Below are 22959 nucleotides of genomic sequence, written 5' to 3' on the forward strand. Positions count from 1 at the left end.
ACACTATGTCATACTCAAAGGGTGTGTCCAACAAGAAGATTTAACAATTTTAAATACTATGCCCCCAAGGTGGGAGCAGCCAACTATATAAACCAATTAATAGCAAAATCAAAGAAACACATCAACAATAATACAATAATAGTAGGGGACTTTAACACTCCCCTCACTGAAATGGACAGATCACCCAAGCAAAAGATCAGCAAGGAAATAAAGGCCTTAAATGACACACTGGACCAGATGGACATCACAGATATATTCAGAACATTTCATCCCAAAGCAACAGAATACACATTCTTCTCTAGTGCACATGGAACATTCTCCAGAATAGATCACATCCTTGGTCCTAAATCAGGACTCAACCGGTATCAAAAGATTGGGATCATTTCCTGCATATTTTCAGACCACAATGCTCTAAAGCTAGAACTCAACCACAAAAGGAGGTTTGAAAAGAACCCAAATACATGGAGACTAAACAGCATCCTTCTAAAGAATGAATGGGTCAACCAGGAAATTAAAGAAGAATTGAAAAAAATCATGGAAACAAATGAGAATGAAAATACAATGGTTCAAAATCTGTGGGACACAACAAAGGCATTCCTGAGAGGACAATATATAGTGGTACAAGCCTTTCTCAAGAAACAAGAAAGGTCTCAGGTACACAACCTAACCCTACACCTAAAGGATCTGGAGAAATAACAATAAACCCTAACCCAAGCAGGAGAAGAGAAATCATAAAGATCAGCAGAAATCAATGAAATAGAAAACAAAAAGACAATAGAGCAAATTAACGAAACTAGGAGCTCGTTCTTTGAAAGAATTAATAAAATTGATAAACCCCTGGCCTGACTTATCAAAAAGAAAAGAGAAAGGACCCAAATAAATAAAATCATGAATGAAAGAGGAGAGATCACAACTAACACCAAAGAAACAACAACTATTATAAGAACATACTATGAGCAACTCTACGCCAACAAATTTGACAATCTGGAAGAAATGGATGCATTTCTAGAAACATATAAACTACCACAACTGAACCAGGAAGAAATAGAAAGCCTGAACAGACCCATAACCAGTAAGGAGATTGAAACAGTCATTAAAAATCTCCAAACAAACAAAAGTCCAAGGCCAGACGGCTTCCCGGGGGAATTCTACCAAACATTTAAAGAAGAACTAATTCCTATTCTCCTGAAACTGTTCCAAAAAATAGAAATGGAAGAAAAACTTCCAAACTCATTTTATGAGGCCAGCATCACCTTGATCCCAAAACCAGACAAGGATCCCATCAAAAAAGAGAGCTATAGACCAATATCCTTGATGAACACAGATGCGAAAATACTCAACAAAATACTAGCCAATAGGATTCAACAGTACATTAAAAAGATTATTCACCACGACCAAGTGGGATTTATTCCAGGGCTGCAAGGTTGGTTCAACATCCGCAAATCAGTCAATGTGATACAACACATCAATAAAACAAAGAACAAGAACCATATGATACTCTCAGTAGATGCTGAAAAAGCATTTGACAAAGTACAGCATCCCTTCCTGATCAAAACTCTTCAAAGTGTAGGGATAGAGGGCACATACCTCAATATCATCAAAGCCATCTATGAAAAACCCACCGCAAATATCATTGTCAATGGAGAAAAACTGAAAGCTTTTCCGCTAAGGTCAGGAACACAGCAGGGACGTCCATTATCACCACTGCTATTCAACATACTACTAGAGGTCCTAGCCTCAGCAATCAGACAACAAAAGGAAAATAAAGGCATCCAAATCAGCAAAGAAGAAGTCAAATTATCACTCTTTGCAGATGATATGATACTATATGTGGAAAACCCAAAAGACTCCACTCCAAAACTGCTAGAACTTATACAGGAATTCAGTAGAGTGTCAGGATATAAAATCAATGCACAGAAATCAGTTGCATTTCTCTACACCAACAGCAAAACAGAAGAAAGAGAAATTAAGGAGTCAATCCCATTTACAATTGCACCCAAAACCATAAGATACCTAGGAATAATCCTAACCAAAGAGACACAGAATGTATACTCAGAAAACTATAAAGTACTCATGAAAGAAATTGAGGAAGACACAAAGAAATGGAAAAATGTTCCATGCTCCTGGATTGGAAGAATAAATATTGTGAAAATGTCTATGCTACCTAAGCAATCTACACATTTAATGCAATTCCTATCAAAGTACCATCCATCTTTTTCAAAGAAATCGAACAAATAATTCTAAAATTTATATGGAACCAAAAAGACCTTGAATAGTCAAAGGGATATTGGAAAAGAAAGCCAACGTTGGTGGCATCACAATTCCGGACTTCAAGCTCTATTTCAAAGCTGTCATCATCAAGACAGCATGGTACTGGCACAAAAACAGACACATAGATCAATGGAACAGAATAGAGAGCCCAGAAATAGACCCTCAACTCTACAGTCAACCAATCTTCGACAAAGCAGGAAAGAATGTCCAATGGAATAAAGACAGCCTCTTCAATAAATGGTGCTGGGATAATTGGACAACCACATGCAGAAAAATGAAATTGGACCATTTCCTTACACCACACACAAAAATAGACTCAAAATGGATGAAGGACCTCAATGTGAGAAAGGAATCCATCAAAATCCTTGAGGAGAACACAGGCAGCAACCTCTTCGACCTCAGCCGCAGCAACATCTTCCTAGGAACAACGCCAAAGGCAAGGGAAGCAAGGGCAAAAATGAACTATTGGGATTTCATCAAGATCAAAAGCTTTTGCACAGCAAAGGAAACAGTTCACAAAATCAAAAGACAACTGACAGAATGGGAGAAGATATTTGCAAACGACATATCAGATTAAGGACTAGTGTCCAGAATCTGTAAAGAACTTAGCAAACTCAACACCCAAAGAACAAATAATCCAATCAAGAAATGGGCAGAGGACATGAACAGACATTTCTGCAAAGAAGACATCCAGATAGCCAACAGACACATGAAAAAGTGCTCCATATCACTCGGCATCAGGGAAATACAAATCAAAACCTCAATGAGATATCACCTCACACCAGTTAGAATGGCTAAAATCAACAAGTCAGGAAATGACAGATGCTGGCAAGGATGCGGAGAAAGGGGAACCCTCCTCCACTGTTGGTGGGAATTCAAGCTGGTGCAGCCACTCTGGAAAACAGCATGGAGTTTCCTCAAAATGTTGAAAATAGAACTGCCCTATGACCCAGCAATTGCACTATTGAGTATTTACCCTAAAGATACAAACGTAGTGATCCAAAGGGGCACGTGCACCCGAATGTTTATAGCAGCAATGTCCACAATAGCCAAACTATGGAAAGAACCTAGATGTCCATCAACAGATGAATGGATCAAGAAGATGTGGTATATATACACAATGGAATACTATGCAGCCATCAAAAGAAATGAAATCTTGCCATTTGCAACAACATGGATGGAACTAGAGCGTATCATGCTTAGCGAAATAAGTCAAGCAGAGAAAGACAACTATCATATGATCTCCCTGATATGAGGAAGTGGTGATGCAACATGGGGGCTTAAGTGGGCAGAAGAAGAATCAATCAATGAAACAAAATGGAATTGGGAGGGAGACAAACCATAAGTGACTCTTAATCTCACAAAACAAACTGAGGGTTGCCGGGGGGAGGGGGTTTGGGAGAAGGGGTTGGGATTATGGACATTGGGGAGGGCATGTGATTTGGTGAGTGCTGTGAAGTGTGTAAACCTGGTGATTCACAGACCTGTACCCCTGGGGATAAAAATATATGTTTATAAAAAATAAAAAAAATAAATAAATAAATAAATAAAAATTAAAAAAAAAAAAAAAAAAGAAGATGTGGTATATATACACAATGGAATACTATGCAGCCATCAAAAGAAATGAAATCTTGCCATTTGCGACAACATGGATGGAACTAGAGCGTATCATGCTTAGTGAAATAAGTCAAGCAGAGAAAGACAACTATCAAATGATCTCCCTGATATGAGGAAGTGGTGATGCAACATGGGGGCTTAAGTGGGTAGGAGAAGAATAAATGAAACAAGATGGGATTGGGAGGGAGACAAACCATAAATGACTCTTAATCTCACAAAACAAACTGAGGGTTGCTGGGGGGAGGGGGTTTGGGAGAAGGTGGTGGGATTATGAACATTGGGGAGGGTATGTGCTTTGGTGAGTGCTGTGAAGTGTGTAAACCTGGTGATTCACAGACCTGTACCCCTGGGGATAAAAATATATGTTTATAAAAAATAAAAAATTAAAAATATATATATATTCTGGCTTCCCTTTGTCTCCATCAAATAATTTGTGTATTCCATCACTTATAGTAAAACCTTCCTTTTGTAGGAAGAGATGGAAGAAGGCATAGTATATTTTTATTTGCTTGAAAGCATGAGACTAACACAATGAATATTTTGAGGGATTGCTCTTTTTAGTTTTATTTAAGAAATGATTTGTTTATATTTGTGTGAATTTACTAGGTTGATGATATGCCACATTATCAAAAACACTATGTCTTGTTTTTAAAAACATAATTAGTAATATATTTGCATAATAAAATTTAATACCTAACAGGATAGGTTGCTAATTCAAATTTACTCCTGAGATTTTGGAGTTAAATCTTCAGTCATGTCTTTTCCAGAAGAAATTAAACTCAGTAATTAATTTTCTTTACTACAGTCTATGAAAATAGACTGCTATGTCATTTCCCATAAGCTACTCCATGGAAGAACTCCAGATGCCATTTGAGCCCTCATTCTACTGGTTTTGTAATAAAAGGGAAGAGAAGTGAAACATTGTTGTGCTGTAGCTTCTGCTATGGGGATGGTTATGTATTGCTTGGCTGTGATAATAAAATACTACTTGGAGAAGAGAGAACTAAATGGTTTATTGGATTTTGTAGAAATTATGAAATAATTTCATATTTTTGGCTAAAAGGAAGTTATAAGGGCATTTCCTTTCATGACAAGACAAAACAGAACAACAACAACAACAAAAAAAAAACCCTCAGATTTTATCATTTGTGTCATAGGTAGACAGAAATATATAGTTTAAGTTGTTATACTTCTTGTTTTATATATAGTTATAGTCATGATTGTTATAGATATGCCAAAGCACGGAAGTATGATTAATTTCCCATTTGACTTCTGCTTCTGAAGCTTCCAATTTACATGCTAATGATTCCTGGGAATTTGAAGTCCCCTGAGGCATCAAAATCCCTATTATTGTACATCTTCTCTGCACTGTCTCCCAAGCTTCTCTCCAGGGGTATTATCCTTCCCATGTCATCTCCATAAAAACCTTTCTACAGCGAAGTGGAAGTCCTTCAGAGTTAAATAGAAAAGGACGAAGGTCAGGAGTTATGTCCCTTATCTCTCCCTCCCATGGATGGCTCTCATGGTTTGTGAAATTGGAGAGAGTCATCTACAATCCACCAGCTTTAAGTTAGATCTCCTCTGGGGACATGATCAAGAGGATAAATGGCAGGTAGAAATCACAAATACAGAGTGATTTGCTGGAGTTAAATCATCTGATTCTTCTACTTCTGTAATCAGAGTTTAGCCACTTTGATTCTACCATTGGCAACATGCCACCAAAAATAGTGAGTAAGGATTTAGTCTGCATATTGTATTTCTTTGACACTTTTTTCACTTCTTAGAATGTCATTAGTTTGCTATCAACAATATTCCTTTAAATCCTTCAGAGGGTGCAAATACACACACACACACACACACACACACACACAAGAAACATCTTCTTAGAGAATTTAATTTAATAATGCAAGGACACACTTGGAAATTAACACATGGCACACATGGTCAATTCAAAGTTAAATAGACAGCAATATCATATAAATGGTATAATAATAATTTATTTCTATTGAACTTATCTAATCAAATACCCCATATAAAATAAATATTGAAGTATACTTCAAATAAAATAATAGGCATATGGAAAATCATACAAAATAGAAAGAGTAAAATATAACCATACCAAAGACCTATAAAGGATATTTTTAACGCACACTTTAATCAAAGAGAATAACCTGCATAAAAAATATAAATTATCACAGTCTTTTGGTATTGGTTGAGTCCTGATTTGTGACCCAGTATGTGGTCTATTATGGAGAAGGTTCCATGTGCACTTGAGAAGAATGAGTGTTTTGTTGTTTTAGGGTGGAATGTTCTGTATATATCTATGAGGTCCATCTGTTCCAATGTATCATTCAATGCTCTTGTTTCTTTATTGATTTTCTGCTTCTATGATCTGTCTATTTCTGAGAGAGGCGTGTTAAGATCTCCTACGATTAGTTCATTCATATCAATACGACTCTTCATCTTGATTAACAGTTTTCTTAAGTAATTGGCTGCTCCCATATTGGGAGCATAGATTATTTACAATTGTTAGATCATCTTGGTGGATAGTACCTTTAAGAATGATGTAGTGTCCTTCTGTATCTCTGACTACCGTCTTTAGTTTAAAGTCTAATTTACCTGACATGAGAATTACTACCCCAGCCTTCTCTTGAGGCCCATTGGCATGAAAGATGCTTCTCCATTCCTTCACTTTTAGTCTGGGTGTATCTTTAGGTTCAAAATGGGTCTCTTGTAGACAATATATGGATGGCAAAAATTGGGCAGAAGATATGAACAGATACTTCTCCAATCAAGACATACAAATGGCTATCAGACACATGAAAAAATGTTCATTATCACTAGCCCACAGGGAGATTCATATTAAAACCACATTGAGATATCACCTTACACCAGTTAGAATGGCCAAAATTAACAAAACAGGAAACAACACGTGTTGGAGAAGATGTGGAGAAAGCGGAGCCCTCTTCCACTGTAGGTGGGAATGCAAGTTGGTGCAGCGTCTTTGGAGAACAGTGTGGAGATTCCTCAAGAAATTAAAAATAGAATTTCCCTATGACCCTGCAATTGCACTCCTGAGTATTTACACCAAAGATACAAATGTCGTGAAAAGAAGTGCCATCTGTACCTCAATGTTTATAGCAGCAATGGCCATGGTCGTCAAAAACTGGAAAGAACCAAGATGCCCTTCAACGGACAAATGGATAAGGAAGATGTGGTCCATATACACTATGGAGTATTATGCCTCCATCAGAAAGGATGAATGCCCAACTTTTGTAGCAACATGGACGGGACTGGAAGAGATTATGCTGAGTGAAATAAGTCAAGCAGAGAGGGTCAAGTATCATATGGTTTCACTTATTTGTGGAGCATAACAAATATAGAGGACAAGGGGTGTTAGGAGAAGGGGGTAGGGGTAAATTGGAAGGGGAGGTGAATCATGAGAGACTATAGACTCTGAAAAACAGTCAGAGGAGTTTTAAGTGGAGGAGGCATGGGAGGTCGGGGTACCAGGTGGTGGGTATTATACAGGGCATGGATTGCATGGAGCACTGGGTGTGGTGAAAAAATAATGAATACTGTTTTTCTGAAAATAAATAAATAAATTTAATTATATATATATATATATATATATATATATATATATATATATATATACTTGAAATCAACTGATAGGTAAAGGTGTCAAGAGAAGATAGAAAGGCACTCACAGGTGATGGGAAATGTGAAAGAACAACAACAAAATGACAGGAACAACACAGACTAAATTAAAAAATTGAGGTGCTAAAAATTGAAGTTCTAGTAATATGAATGTGTAATCAAACATTCTATTGATATAGTGGGTAACCAGGAACCAGGAGTGCACTTCTATCACTGTGGCCAAACTAATTATATTCTACTAACATAGTGAAATATAGTATTTTTTTTGAAAAAGAGAAAGCGAGCAGGTATGCATGTGCATCAGTAGGGGAGGGGCATAGGGAGAGAAAGAAGGAGAATCCTTTTCTTTAATTTTTTCAATTTATTTATTTTCAGAAAAACAGTATTCATTATTTTTTCACCACACCCAGTGCTCCATGCAATCCGTGCCCTCTATAATACCCACCACCTGGTACCCCAAATTCCCACACCCCGCCACTTCAAACCCCTCAGATTGTTTTTCAGAGTCCATAGTCTCTCATGAATCACCTCTCCTTCCAATTTACCCCAACTCCCTTCTCCTATCTAACACCCCTTGTCCTCTGTGATATTTGTTATGCTCCACAAATAAGTGAAACCATATGATACTTGACACTCTCTGCTTGACTTATTTCACTCAGCATAATCTCTTCCAGTCCGGTCCATGTTGATACAAAAGTTTGGTATTCATCCTTTCTGATGGAGGCATAATACTCCATAGTGTATATGGACCACATCTTCTTTATCCATTTGTCCGTTGAAGGGCATCTTGGTTCTTTCCAGTTTTTGACGACCGTGGGCATTGCTGCTATAAACATTAGGGTACAGATGGCCCTTCTTTTCATGACATCTTTATCTTTGGGGTAAATACCCAGGAGTTCAATAGCAGGGTCATAGGGAAGCTCTATTTTTAATTTCTTGAGGAATCTCCACACTGTTCTCCAAAGAGGCTGCACCAACTTGCATTCCCACCAACAGTGGAAGAGGGTTCCCCTTTCTCCACATCCTCTCCAACACATGTTATTTCCTGTCTTACTAATTTTTGCCATTCTAACTGGTGTAAGGTGATATCTCAATGTGGTTTTAATTTTAATCTCCCTGAGGGCTAATGATGATGAACTTTTTTTCACATGTCTGACAGCCATTTGTATGTCTTGACTGGAGAAGTGTCTGTTCATATCTTCTTCCCATTTTTTATGTTTGCCTGTTTCGTGTGCATTGTATTTGAGGAGTTCATTATAGATTCTGTATATCAACCTTTTGTCTGTACTGTCATTGCAAATATCTTCTGTTTTCCGTGGGTTGCCTCTTTGTTTTTATGACTGTTTCCTTTGCTGTGCAGAAGCTTTTGATTTTGATGAAATCCCAAAATTTATTTTCGCTTTTATTTCCTTGCCTTGGAGACATATCTGGAAAGAAATTGCTGTCACAGATATTGAAGAGATTACTGCCTATGTTCTCCTCTAGGATTCTGATGGATTCCTGTCTCACATCGAGGTCCTTTATCCATTTTGAGTTTATCTTTGTGTACGGTGTAAGAGAATGGCCGAGTTTCATTCTTCTACATATAGCTGTCCAGTTTTCCCAGCAGACTTTATTAAAGAGACTGTCTTGTTTCCACTGTATATTTTTTCCTGTTTTGTCGAAGATTAATTGACCATGGAGTTGAGGGTCCATATCTGGGCTCTCTACTCTGTTCCACTGGTCTATGTGTCTGTTTTTATGCCAGTACCATGCTGTCTTGGTGATCACAGCTTTGTAATAAAGCTTGAAATCAGGTAATGTGATGCCCCCAGCTTTATTTTTGTTTTTCAACATTTCTTTAGCAATTTGGGGTCTCGTCTGATTCCATACAAATTTTTGGATTATTTGCTCCAGCTCTTTGAAGAATACCAGTGGAATTTCAATTGGAATGGCATTAAAGTATAGATTTCTCTGGGCAGTATAGACATTTTAACAATGTTTATTCTTCTGATCATGGAACATATAATTATCTTCCATCTTTTTGTGTCTTCTTCAATTTCTTTCATGAGTATTCTGTAGTTCCTCGAGTACAGATCCTTAACCTCTTTGGTTAGGTTTATTCCCAGGTATCTTATGGTTCTTGGTGCTATAGTAAATGGAATCAATTCTCTAATTTCCCTTTCGGTATTTTCATTGTTAGTGTATAAGAAAGCCACTGATTTCTGTACATAGACTTTGTATCCTGCCACGTTGCTGAATTGCTGTATGAGTTCTAGTAGATTGGGGGTGGAGTCTTTTGGGTTTTCCATATAAAGAATCATGTCATCTGCTAAGAGAGAGAGTTTGACTTCTTCATTACCAATTTGGATACCTTTTATTTCTCTTTGTTGTCTGATTGCTGTTGCTAGGACTTCTAATACTATGTTGAACAAGAGTGTTGAAAGTGGGGATCCTAGTCTCATTCCTGATCTCAATGGGAAGGCTGCAAGCTTTTTCCCATTGAGGATGATATTTGCTCTGGGTCTTTCATAAATAGATTTGATGAGGTTCAAGAATATTCCCTCTATCCCTATACTTTGAAGCATTTTAATTAGGAACGGATGCTGGATTTTGTCAAATGCTTTTTCTGCATCAATTGAAAGGACCACGAGGTTTTTCTCTCTTCTCATATTAATTTGTTGAATCACATTGATTGATTTGCGAATGCTGAACCGTCCTTGTAGCCCAGGGATGAATCCAACCTGGTCATGGTGGATAATCTTTTTAATGTGCTGATGGATCCTGTTGGCTAGGATCTTGATGATATTGTCATTTAGACCAATATCATCATTGATATTGGTCTAAAATTCTCCTTTTTGGTAGGTTCTTTGCTTGTTTGGGGATCAGGGTAATGCTGGCTTCATGGAAAGAGTCTGGAAGTTTTCCTCTCCTTCAATTATTTGAAACAGCTTTAGGAGAATAGGTGTTATTTCTTCTTTGAAGGTTTGATAGAATTCCCCCAGGGAATCCTTCAGGTCCTGTGCTCTTGTTTTTTGGGAGGTTATTGATCACTGCTTCAATCTCGTTCTTAGCTATTGGTCTATTCAGGTTGTCTATTTCTTCCTGGTTCAATTTTGGTAGTTTATATTTTTCCAGGAATGCATCCATTTCATCTAGGTTGCTAAGCTTATTGGCATATAACTGTTGATAATAACTTCTGATGATTGTTTCTATTTCCTTGGTGTTAGTTGTGATCTCTCCCTTTTCATTCATGATTTTATGAATTTGAGCTTTCTCTCTTTTCTCTTGGATTAGTGTGTCCAATGGTTTATTGATTCTTTCAAAAAACCAGCTTCTAGTTTCATTGATACGTTCTACTGTATCTCTGGTTTCTACCTCATTGATCTCAGCTCTAATCTTGATTATTTCCCTTCTTATGTGTGGAGTTGGTTTGATTTGTTGATGACTCTACAGTTCTTTCAGCTCTAGAGACAGCTGCTGTGTTGTGGATTTTTCAATTTTTCTGAGGGAGGCTTGGATGGCTATGTATTTCCCCCATAGGACCAAATTTGCTGTATCCCATAGGTTTTGAGCCGAAGTGTCTTCATTCTCATTCGATTCCATGAATTGTTTCAGTTCTTCTTTGATCTCCTGGTTGATCCAAGCATTCTTAAGCACGGTGGTCTTTATTTTTTTATTTTTTATAAACATATATTTTTATCCCCAGGGGTACAGGTCTGTGAATCACTAGGTTTACACACTTCACAGCACTCACCAAATCACATACCCTCCCCAGCACGGTGGTCTTTAGATTCCAGGTGTTTGAGTTCCTTCTGAACTTTTCCTTGTGATTGAGCTCCAGTTTCAAAGCATTGTGATTTGAGAATATGCAGGGAATAATCTCAGTCTTTTGGTATCATGTGAGTCCTGATATGTGACCCAGTATGTGGTCTATTCTGGAGAAGGTTCCGTGTGTACTTGAGAAGAATGAATATTCTGTTCTTTTAGGGTGGAATATTCTGTATATATCTATGAGGTCCATCTGGTCCAATGTGTCATTCAATGCTCTTGTTTCTGTTTTGATTTTCTGCTTCAATGATCTATTTCTGAGAGAGGTGTGTTAAGATCTCCTACGATTAGTGTTTTCATATCAATATGACCCATTATCCTGATTAACAGTTTTCTTAAGTAATTGGCTGCTCCCTTATTGGGAACAGAGATATTTACAATTGTTGGATCATCTTGGTGGATAGTCCCTTTAAGGATTATGTAGTGTCCTTCTCTATCTCTAACTACAGTCTTTAGTTTGAAGTCTAATTTATCTGATATGAGAATCGCTACCCCAGACTTCTTTTGAGGCCCATTGGCATGAAAGATGCTTCTCCATCCCTTCACTTTCAGTCTGGGTGTATCTTTAGGTTCAAAATGTGTCTCTTGTAGAAAACATATGGATGGATCCTGTCGTTTTATTCAATCTGCAACCCTGTGCCATTTTATGTGTGCATTTAGGCCATTCACATTGAGAGTGATTATTGATAGATACGTTTTTATTGACATCGAGTTACCTTTCATGTCTTTCTTTCTGTAGACTGTCTCTATATTTCTGTTCAATGCTCTTAGGATTTTTCCTCTTTTATAGAACCCCCCCCCCCTTAATATTTCCTGCAGTGTCAGCTTGGCGGTTGCATAGTCTTTTAAGCCTTGCCGGTCTTGAAAACACTTTATCTCTCCATCCATTTTGAATGTCACTCTTGCTGGATAAAGTATTCTTGGCTGCATTTTCTTCTCATTTAGTGCCCTGAATATATCTTGCCAGCCTCTTCTGGCTTGCCAGGTCTCTGTGGACAGGTCTGACGTTATTCTGATGGGCTTCCCTCTGTAAGTAAGGAACCTCTTTGCCCTGGAGGCTTTCAAGAGATTATTCCTATAATTATAATTCCTCAATTTGACTATCACGTGTCGTGATGTTTTTTTGGAATGTATAATCTTGGGTGGAGACCATTCAGCCTCTAGTACATGAACGCTAGTTCCATTCGTGAGATTGAGAAAATTTTCATGACGGACTTGTTCCACTATATCTTCTAGACTTCTTTCTTTCTCCTCCCCTTCAGGTATTTCAATAATTCTGACATTGGAACGCTTCATGGCATTATTTATTCCCAGATTCTGTTTTCATGGTTTCTAAACTGTTTGTTCCAGGCTTCCTCCTGATCCTTTCTCTCTATCTATTTGTCCTCCAGATCACTAATTCTATCTTCTGTCTCAGTTACTCTAGCTTTGAGAGAGTTTAGATTTGATTGGACCTCATTGAGAGCATTGTGAACCTCCTCCCTGGTAGCTTTCAGCTCAGCCCTAACATTGTGAACTTCCCGTCTGGTCACTTTCAGTTCAGCCCTAATCAATTCCATTTGGTCATACATGGCTTTCTCCAACCTAGCTATTGCCTGGGTAATTGTTAGCCTGAATTCTCTTTCCGACATATTGACTATGTTGATAGCTGTTAGCTCTGTTGCAGAAGGTCCATCCTCTGTATTTATCTTCTGTTGGGCATTCCTCCTCCTAGTCATTTTGTTGGGAGATGACTAAACAGATGTAGCTGGATATATCAACTGTTGTGCAGTCAAGGTGCACCCTGGAACACTTCTGAGCTATCAGGATTCCCCACCCAAACGAGAGACAAAAGAAAATAAAAATAAAAAAAAAAAAAAAGAAAAGAAGAAAGAAAAAGAGAGAGAGAGAGAAAGGAAAAAATGGAAGATGAAAAAGAAGGTTCAGCCCAGATGGGCCCCAAGGTAAGATTTATGAAGTAGACAAACAAAAAGAGATAAAAAGTCTGATACAAGTATATGACAAGAGAAAAAAATATATATATGTGCAAATTAAAAAAAGAACCTTGTCAAAAAGAACCCCAAGTGTAAAATTTATATGCTATCAGGACAAACACAAAAAGCATAGAAACACTAGTGGAAGAAGATGAGAGAGTTTTTATAAATTCTCACTTTGTGCAAGGAAGGTTGTTTTGAGTCTTCCTGGATGTATCTTGATATCTTTGTTAAAGGTCTCAACTTTCCTAAGATAAAGGGGATTAAATATTGGTTTACCTATAGGGGTAGTATTGACTGGGGAAAGGGGATTACTTTGAAGTTCAACTCTATATGAATATTAGAGGATAAAAATAAAATGAAGTAAACTAGACTAAATTAAACTAAAATTTAAAAAGAAGGAATCCAAAAAATAAAAATGCAGAAGAAAAACATAGGTGTATGTATCAAAAAGTTCAGGTTAGAAACGTATTATGGAATGTGATGTACTGTACAACTCGCTGTGTTGGTAAATAGGTTAAAAAAATTACCTATGTGTAAAAAAAAAAGATAATGAACTGGAATAGTGGGAACGAGTGAACAATACAAGTTTTCCTATGAAGTAGTGGTTGTTCTCTTGTAGTCCTTTTTTTCTCTCTCTCTCTCTCTCTTTTTTTTTTTTTTTTTTTCTTTCTTGGTTTGTTTTCTGGGGGAGGGGCCTGCCACGTGGCTTGTCAGTCAATGTTGTTTCCTGAGTTTAAGTCCTCCCACCCCCCTCAAGGGGGTGGGCTCTGAGGAAACTGGTGTTTTTCAGGCTTTTGTTCTCTGGCGGTTTTTATGCTTGTTCATTTTTTTTTTCTCTCACCTTAACCACCTTTGATGGTTTTTGTAGTTTTAGAGGAAAACAAACCGCACCCTCATCTTCCTCTCAGAGAGAAGCCTCAGTCTGGGTGTAGAGTCTAAATAAGTTCCCCCCTTGGCCGCTGGCAGTGCAGGTTCCAAGTTGCAGACCCCGGGTGTGCAGGATCTTTTGCTTGTACCCAAAGCCAAGGCAGTGGCAGCTGTCTGGGAGCTCCCCACTGCCAGAGAGGTTCGAAGCAGCAGTTTGCACACTGAGATTCTGCTGCTACCCTGGGCTGGGAGTGCCCGTCTTGTGTGCACCTCTTTCAGAGGCGGCTATGGGTCGCGTGCATGTCTCAGGCACTGAGAACGGGGCGCAGGTCCTTAAGCACCTGGCTGGGCTTTTGCGCACTTCTGTCAGGGGAGAGTTTGGGCTGCACGGCTTACACTTTGAAACAATGGCGCGGGTCAAAGAGCGCCAGCCAGGCCTTTGTAACTCAGGGGAGCATGAGGGACGTGCACACCTATCACAAGCTTTGTGGTAGGGCTTGCATGTACTGCCAACTGGCGTGGCTCCCATCCCCTCACAGGAACTAGAACCCAGGCATTCTCGGGTGCATTGGCGGCTTAGGGACCAAGACCTGGTTTCTCCACCGCACTCTCTCTGCCTCAGCGCCAGGATGGCTGTCCTGGGACTGGGGACTTAAGCCCCTGTCCCTAGCCACCCCGATTCCCACAATTTCCCCCCACGATCCTTTGCTCTTTTGGAGTGCTTTCAACCAGTCTCCAAGTTAATGCTGGTCCCCAGATGCAGGGCACTCTCGCTCCTATTGGGGTATTACTTTCCAACCAGTCGCCTCTGGTGGCTCCCTCCCCTTTTGTTTATCTTCAGATATCAGTCCGCAGTTCCCACTCCGCTTAACCTGCCCACTGGCATCTTCTGCCCCTGTAGAGATCCAGATGTGTATAACTCTGATCTCAGGCTGATTTCATGGCTGGTTTCATGGGTGATCGGAGTTCTTTGGTAGGTAATCAGCTCACTTTGGGTTACCGGCTGAAAAGGCGCCTCCTCCTATTCCCCAGCCATCTTGTCCCCCCTCCAGAAGGAGAATCTTAAGCAGGCTCCATGCTCATTGCAGAATCCGAGAAAGGTCTGATCACACAACCCTGAGATCATGACCAGAGCTGGTATCAAGAATTGGATGCTTAACTGCCTGAACTATCCAAACCTCCCTGAAATACAGAATTTTTAAAATTATATGTGTAAAGATAACTGTGATGCAAACAATGTAGGCCAAAGAATTAGGTTTCTTGGCACAAAGTGACATATTACTATAATATAATAATATATAAATGGGAATTCACAAAAGATGATTGAATCTTGAAAAACATATATGGCAAAATTGTCCAGTAGTAACAGACAGATAATGAATGATAAGCAGACATAACAGCATACATGACACAGAGTTTGAACAATGTTTAGCTCCAGAGAGTAATAACTCCAGAGAGTAATAACTGTAAGATATCTAGGATATTGGTAACTAAATTTAAAAGTAAACTAGTGAAAATTGTAGGGCTTTTGAAAACCAGGCTATATCTGTAGAGTGTTCAAAAGATAATTCAGGAAGATATTCAAATATTTTGGGGAGAAGGGGTAATTCAGAAGACTGAATAGACATCACTAACAAAGGTAAGGACATATTAAGAATAGAAAGAGTTGGAGAAGGAAAAAAGATGAGTGGGATGGCAGTGGACATAAAACTGAGGCCAGGGTCAAGTGCATGAGTAGACAGAGTCAACAATTATACACACTATTATTACACAGGAAATTAGATGAGATTCCTCAGTAAAAATTACTAACTGATCTGTTACTCTTCTACTATATAATTTTATTCTTTAGAAATGAAATATTTTGATTTCAAGTCTTTTCTTGTTAAATATTAAAGATATGGGGTTTAATCCCATTTTATATAAAAAACATGAGATTATATTATTTATATTTAATTTAATTTTTTTCAGTGTTCCAAGATTCATTGTTTATGTACCACAGCCAGTGCTCCATGTAATACATGCCCTCCTTAATACCTACCACCCGTTACCCCCAAAACCCTTAGTTTTTTCTCAGAGTCCACAGTGTCTCATGTTTTGTTTCTCCCTTCGATTTCCCCAAATTCACTTTTCCTTTCCTTCCCCTAATATCCACCATAGTTATTCCCTATACTCCCTATAATAGTTATTCCCTATACTCCTCAAGTAAGTGAAACATATGATAATTTACTTTATTTGCTTGACTTATTTCACTCAGCATAATCTCCTCCAGTCCCATCCATGTTGATACAAAAGTTGGGTATTCATCCTTTCTGATGGAGGCATAACATTCCATTGTCTATATGGACCATATCTTCTTTATCCATTTGTCTGTTGAAAGCATCTTGGCTCTTTCCCCAGTTTGGCAACTGTGGCCATTGCTGCTATGAACATTGGGGTACAAATGGCCCTTCTTTTAAATACATCTGTATCTTTGGGATAAATACCCAGTAGTGCAATTGCTGGGTCATAGGGTAGCTCTATTTTTAATTTCTTAATGAATCTCCACTTTCCAAAGTGGCTGTACCAACTTGCATTCCTATAAAGAGTGTAAGAGCAGCATTTGTTGTTTCCTGCCTTGTTAAACTTTGCCATTCTAACTGGTATAAGGTGGTATCTCAATGTGGTTTTGATTTGAATTTCCGTGATGGCTAGTGATGATGAACATTTTTTCATGTGTCTGTTAGCCATTTGTATATCTTCTTTGGAGAAGTGTCTGTTCATGTGTTCTGCCCATTTTTGACGTGATTATCTGTTTTTTTGGTGTTGAGTTTCAGGAGTTGGTTATAGATCTTGGATATCAGCCCTTTGTCTGCACTGTCATTTGAAAGTATCTTCTTCCATGGGTTTCCTCTTTGTTTTGTTGACTGTTTCCTTTGCTGTGCAGAAGCTTTTGCTCTTGAAGAAGTCCCAAAAGTTCATTTTCACTTTTGTTTCCTTTGCCTTTGGAGATATATCTTGAAAGAAGTTGCTGTGGTTGATATTGAAGAGGTTACTTCGTATATTCTCCTCTAGGATTTTGATAGATGTTTGCCTCACATTAATGTCTTTTATCCATTTTGAGTTTATCTTTGTGTATGGTGTAAGAGAATGGTCTAGTTTCATTCTTCTCTACATAGCTGTCCAATTTCCCCAGCAGCATTTATTGGAGAGACTGTCTTTTTTTCCATTGGATATTTTTTTCCTGCTTTGTCAAAGATTATTTGACCATAGAGTTGAGGGTCCATATCTGGGCTCTCTACTCTGTTCCACTGGTCTATGTGACTGTTTTTGTGTCAGTACCATGCTGTCTCAGTGATCACAGCTTTGTAGTAAAGCTTAAAATCAGACAACGGGATGCCCCCAGTTTTCTTTTCCTTTTCTACATTTCCTTAGCAATTTCTTCCATACAAATTTTAGGATTGTTTGTTCCAGCACTTTGAAAAATGCCAGTGGAATTTTGACCAGGATAGCATTGAAATGGTGGTATAGATATTTTAACAATATTTATTCTTCTGATTCACAAGCATGGAATTTTTCCATCTTTTTGTGTCTTCTTCAATTTATTTCATGAGTGTTCTGTAGTTCCTTGAGTACAGATCCTTTATTGTTAGGTTTATTCCCAGGTATCTTATGGTTCTTCAGGCTATGGTAAACAGAGTCAATTCTCTGATTACCCTTTCTGTATTTTCATTGTTAGTGTATAAGAAAGCAACTGATTTCTGTACATTGATTTTGTATCCTGCAACATTACTGAATTCTTGTATGAGTTCTAGTTGTTTAGGGGTGGAGAATTTTGGATTTTCCACATAAAGTATTATGTCATCTGTGAAGAGAGACAGTTTGACTTCTCCATTGCCAATCTTAATGCCTTTTATTTCCCTTTGTTGTCTGATTGCTGTTGATAGGACTTCTAAATCTATGTTTAACAAGAGTGGTGAGAGTGGGCAGCTTTGTTGTGTTCCTGATATGAAAGGGAAGGCTGTCAGATTTTCTTCATTGAGGATGATATTTGCTGTGTTGTTTTCATAGATAGATTTCATGAATTTGAGGAATATTCCCTGTATTCCTATACTTTGAGGCGTTTTAATCAGGAAAGGATGCTGTATCTTCTCAAATGCTTCTACATCAATTGAGAGGACCATGTGGTTCTTCTCTCTTTTCTTATTGATTTGTTCTATCACATTGATTTCTGAATGTTCAACCACACTTGCAATCCAGGGATAAATCCCACCTGGTGATGGTGGATAATCTTTTTAATGTACTGTTGGATCTTATTAGTTAGATCTTGTTGAGAATCTTGGCATCTGTATTCCTCAGGGATATTGGTCTGAAACTCTTTTTGGTGGAGTATTTGCCTGGTTTGGAGATCAGGGTAATGCTGTCTTCATAAAAGGAGTCTGGAAGTTTTCCTTGTGCTTCAATTTTTTGAAACGGCTTCCAGAGTACAGGTATTATTTCTTCTTGAAATTTTTGGTGGAATCACCCCAGAAATCCATCACGTCTTGGGCTCTAGGTTTTTTGTTTTGTTTTGTTTTGTTTTTTGTTTGCTTGTTTTGTTTAGTTGTTGCTTTGTTTTGTTTTGTTTTTAAAGATTTTATTTATTTATTTGACACAGAGAGAGAGAACAGAAGCAGGCTGAGTGAGAGGCAGAAGGGGAGAGAGAAGCAGCCTCCCTGCCAAGCAAGGAACCTGATGTTGCACTTTATCCCAGGATCCTGGGATCATGATCAGAGCTGAAGGCAGCCACTTAACCTTGAGCCACCCAGGCGTCCCTCCTGGGCTCTTATTTTGATTCAGATTTTTTAAAAATGAAAATTTTTTAAAAAACTTTAACCTATATGAGATTTAGATATAGTGTTTTAGTTAACTGAAGTCTGATCTACTACCACTTTGACAAATGGTCAAGTCTTAGGAAAAAACTTTTTGTAACCAAATGGAAGAAGCAATGGGAAACCAAAAAACAAACAATAAAAACCAAAGATTCCCCCAATGTGGAGAAAATTGAGTGATAAGAAAAGTGCAAAAGAGCAATTTTTTTATTTTTGTGGAAATTCAAGGACTAAGCTTTTCATTTTACTCAGATATACAAAACAACAACAACAACAACAAGGAAGACATAAAAGGTATATTTTAATAATTATTTCACTTTGTCATGATTTTGTATAATAACATTTTATTGAACTTCCCAAATTTTATTTTATTTCATTTTTAAAGATTTATTTATTTATTTTATAGAGATACCACATGAGAGGAGGGAGGGATAAAAGGAAGGACAAAACCCTCAAGCTAACACTGTACTGACTGTAGAGCTCCATGTGGTGTTAATCCCATGCCCCTGAAATCATGATCTGAGCCAAAGCCAAGAGTCAGACACTCAACCAATGAGCTACCCAGCTACCCCTGGCTTCTCCCAAATTTCAAAAATGGGCTTTAAAAAATCCTCTAGAGTTGAGGTGCCTGGGTGGCTGATTGGACTAAAGTCTCTGCCTTCAGCTCAGGTCATGGTCCCAGGGTCCTGGGATTGAGCTCTGCACCGGACTCTCTGTTCAGTGGGGAACCTGCTTCCTCCATTCTCTTTCTACCTGCCTCTCTGCCTACTTGTGATCTCTGTGTGTCAAATAAATAAATAAAAATCTTTTAAAAAACCCTCCAGAGTCATAGAGAAATTAATAAACTATTGCAAAAATTAGTTAAGTGAATCATTATGGTTCTTCTACTGAAAACAGGGCAAATATCAGGGATTGGAGTTTTTAGATGAATGTTGACTATAGTAATTTACATCTTCAAAAACTGTATTTGGAATGAAGAGTGGGGCAATTCAAGTGAGGTAAATACACAAGGCAACATATTACCATGTGGAAAGTATGATCTATAAAAGTGATTATGTTAGGTATTCGGTTTCCAAAAGAGAGATCATGGAGGAAAACTGATATCATGACTAGTGGTAGTATCTACCAGGTAGATCACTTCACATATGGTCCTGGTAATGAAAGATCACAAAAACCAGAGAACCCAAAATATGTTCTCTCAAACCTGAGATTTTTGGGAGAAGTTTGGGAAAAATTGGACTTTCAAAGGAATTACTAAATGCCAATAGTTATCAAGCACTCCTAACCAGCTTCAGGAACATTCAGAAGATGTATTCACAGAGAAGGAGAGAAAATTAATTTATATTAGGATGATGTCCCAACTTTCTCCCTACAGTGAGGTGCAGTACAAATGGACACATTTTGCTTGTTCACATGTAGCCTTGTTCAGGGGATTTAAGACCTAAAGGAAAAATATACAAACTTTCTATCAAAGACAAAGCAAAATTATTTTCTTAAAATGTTGCAAGATATTTACATATTCTAAACATTTCTTCCATTTTTTAGGAAAATGTCTCCAGTATATTGCCAGTTTACTATTTTTTTATCTTATTAAATATATTTTATTTAGGGGTGCTTGATTGGTGCAATTAATTAAGAACCAATGTGGTTTTTGCTCAGGTCTTGATCTTGGGGTCTTGAGATTGAGCCTGGCTTCATGCTTAGTACAGAGTCTGCTTAAAACTCTTTTTCACTCTCTCTCCTGCCCCTCCCACCTGCTCTCTCTCTCTCTCTAAGATAAATATAAAATCTAAAACAAAAAAATTAATTTGCACCAAAAATTTTGTTCTTTTTAAAATAATATTCAGGTTTTATATTTTGTTTTCAGTAGATTTCTATAACAAATTATAAAATTTTCCATCCAATTGTCTCTATTTTTAAAGTTTTAAGCTATGTACACAGAAATACACATACATTGTTATTCAAAGTTTCAAATAGTGTTAGTATGACAGACATACAGAATGATTCGTGGCTGCAAATTACTTTTTTTTTCCCATGCTCCTGAAGACAGTAGAGATGGATTGGACCAATGAGAGCACCCAGGGAAATTTCATCCTTTTGGGGTTTTCTGACCGCCCCCATCTGGAGAGGATCCTCTTTGTGGTCATCTTGATTGCATATCTCCTGACCCTTGTGGGCAACACCACCATCATCCTGGTGTCCCGGTTGGACCCCAAACTCCACACTCCTATGTACTTCTTCCTCACCCACTTATCCTTCCTGGACCTCAGTTTCACCACCAGCTCCATCCCTCAGCTGCTCTATAACCTGAATGGGCATGACAAGACCATCAGCTACACAGGCTGTGCCATCCAGCTCTTCCTGTTTCTGGGCCTGGGTGGTGTAGAGTGCCTGCTCCTGGCGGTCATGGCGTATGACCGGTTTGTTGCAGTCTGCAAGCCCCTTCACTACATGGTGATCATGAATCCACAACTCTGCTTAGGCTTGGTGTCAATAGCCTGGGGCTGTGGAGTGGTCAACTCTTTGATCATGTCTCCAATGACTCTGTGGCTGCCCGGCTGTGGGTACTACAAAGTCGACCACTTCCTGTGTGAAATGCCTGCTCTGATCCGGATGGCCTGTGTCAATACAGCTGCTGTTGAAGGCATTGCCTTTATTTTGGCCGTGGGCATTGTTCTGTCACCCTTGGTGTTCATCCTGGTCTCCTATGGCTACATTGTGAGAGCTGTATTAAGTATCCAGTCATCCTCAGGGAGGCACAAAGTCTTCAACACCTGTGGCTCCCATCTCACAGTGGTCTCCCTCTTTTACGGGAACATCATTTACATGTACATGCAACCAGGAACCAGCTCCTCCAAAGACCAAGGAAAGTTTCTCACTCTTTTCTACAACATTGTCACACCACTCCTGAATCCCCTAATCTACACACTCAGAAACAAAGAGGTGAAGGGGGCATTAAGAAGATTGGTTTTGGGAAATCTAGGTTTAAAGAAGAGAGTTTAAGAAAACACAATGGTAGCAATTATTCCTTGTTAAAATTCTACAAAACATGTGTATCCATTATCTTGCATGACTACTAGTTTCCAGAGTTTGGGCATATTTCATCACAGGGTTTATGACCCAACTTCAGTTTTCCTTTGTGCAAGTCCTGCAGGAGTACATAAATTATGATATCAAAAACAATAGTTCTCAAAAGAGTATTTATTAATCATTGCTGATACACAAATATCTAGATGTTTCACATACTGTGCTAAAAGTTAGGGACAGTGAATAGGGCCATGTTTTCTAGAAAGGAAAGAGAGAAAATAAAAATAAAATTTATTTTACCCAATCTTCCTGAAATATTTAACCATTAAAACATACGGAATAGGGACGCCTGAGTGGCTCAGTGGGTTAAGCCTCTGCCTTCAGATCAGGTCATGATCTCAGGGTCCTGGGATCGAGTCCCGCATCGGGCTCTCTGCTCGGAAGCAGGGAACCTGCTTTCCCCTCTGTCTCTCTGCCTGCCTCTCTGCCTACTTGTCATCCCTCTCTCTGTCAAAAAAAAAAAAAAAAAAAAAAAAAAAAAAAACTTAAAAAACATACGGATATTTTATACTAATTATTCACTTTTATAAATCTTGATAAGATCTGTCAGCATGGACAAGAATTTATATTCCACTTTCATTTTCTTACAACAAAACCAACAAAAACAACACTTCCATAGCAAAATGTGGCTCTTATTCCTTTTTATCTATTTATTCGTTCAACAGCAATTAGTGAATGACAAATCTCTTGCAGGCACTGTTCTGGATGCTGGGATTAAACTTCTGATCAAGAGTGACAAAGCCCCTGATTTTGTGAAATTTACCTATTAATGTGTATGTTGGTGACAATGAATAACAAAGAATAAAACTATCATTTAGTGATAA

At 38.2% G+C, this 22959-nt stretch overlaps 1 protein-coding gene across 1 annotated transcript; it reads left to right on the plus strand.

Moving 5' to 3' along the window:
• Positions 1-21103: 21103 nt before the first annotated feature.
• On the plus strand, positions 21104-22051 carry LOC131831280 (olfactory receptor 2W3-like). The gene has a single exon (XM_059173423.1). The coding sequence runs from the start codon at positions 21104-21106 to the stop codon at positions 22049-22051; it is 948 nt and encodes a 315-aa protein (XP_059029406.1).
• The last annotated feature ends 908 nt before the right edge of the window (positions 22052-22959 follow it).

The sequence above is a fragment of the Mustela lutreola genome, chromosome 5 (assembly GCF_030435805.1).
Source record: "Mustela lutreola isolate mMusLut2 chromosome 5, mMusLut2.pri, whole genome shotgun sequence".
Taxonomy (NCBI): domain Eukaryota; kingdom Metazoa; phylum Chordata; class Mammalia; order Carnivora; family Mustelidae; genus Mustela; species Mustela lutreola.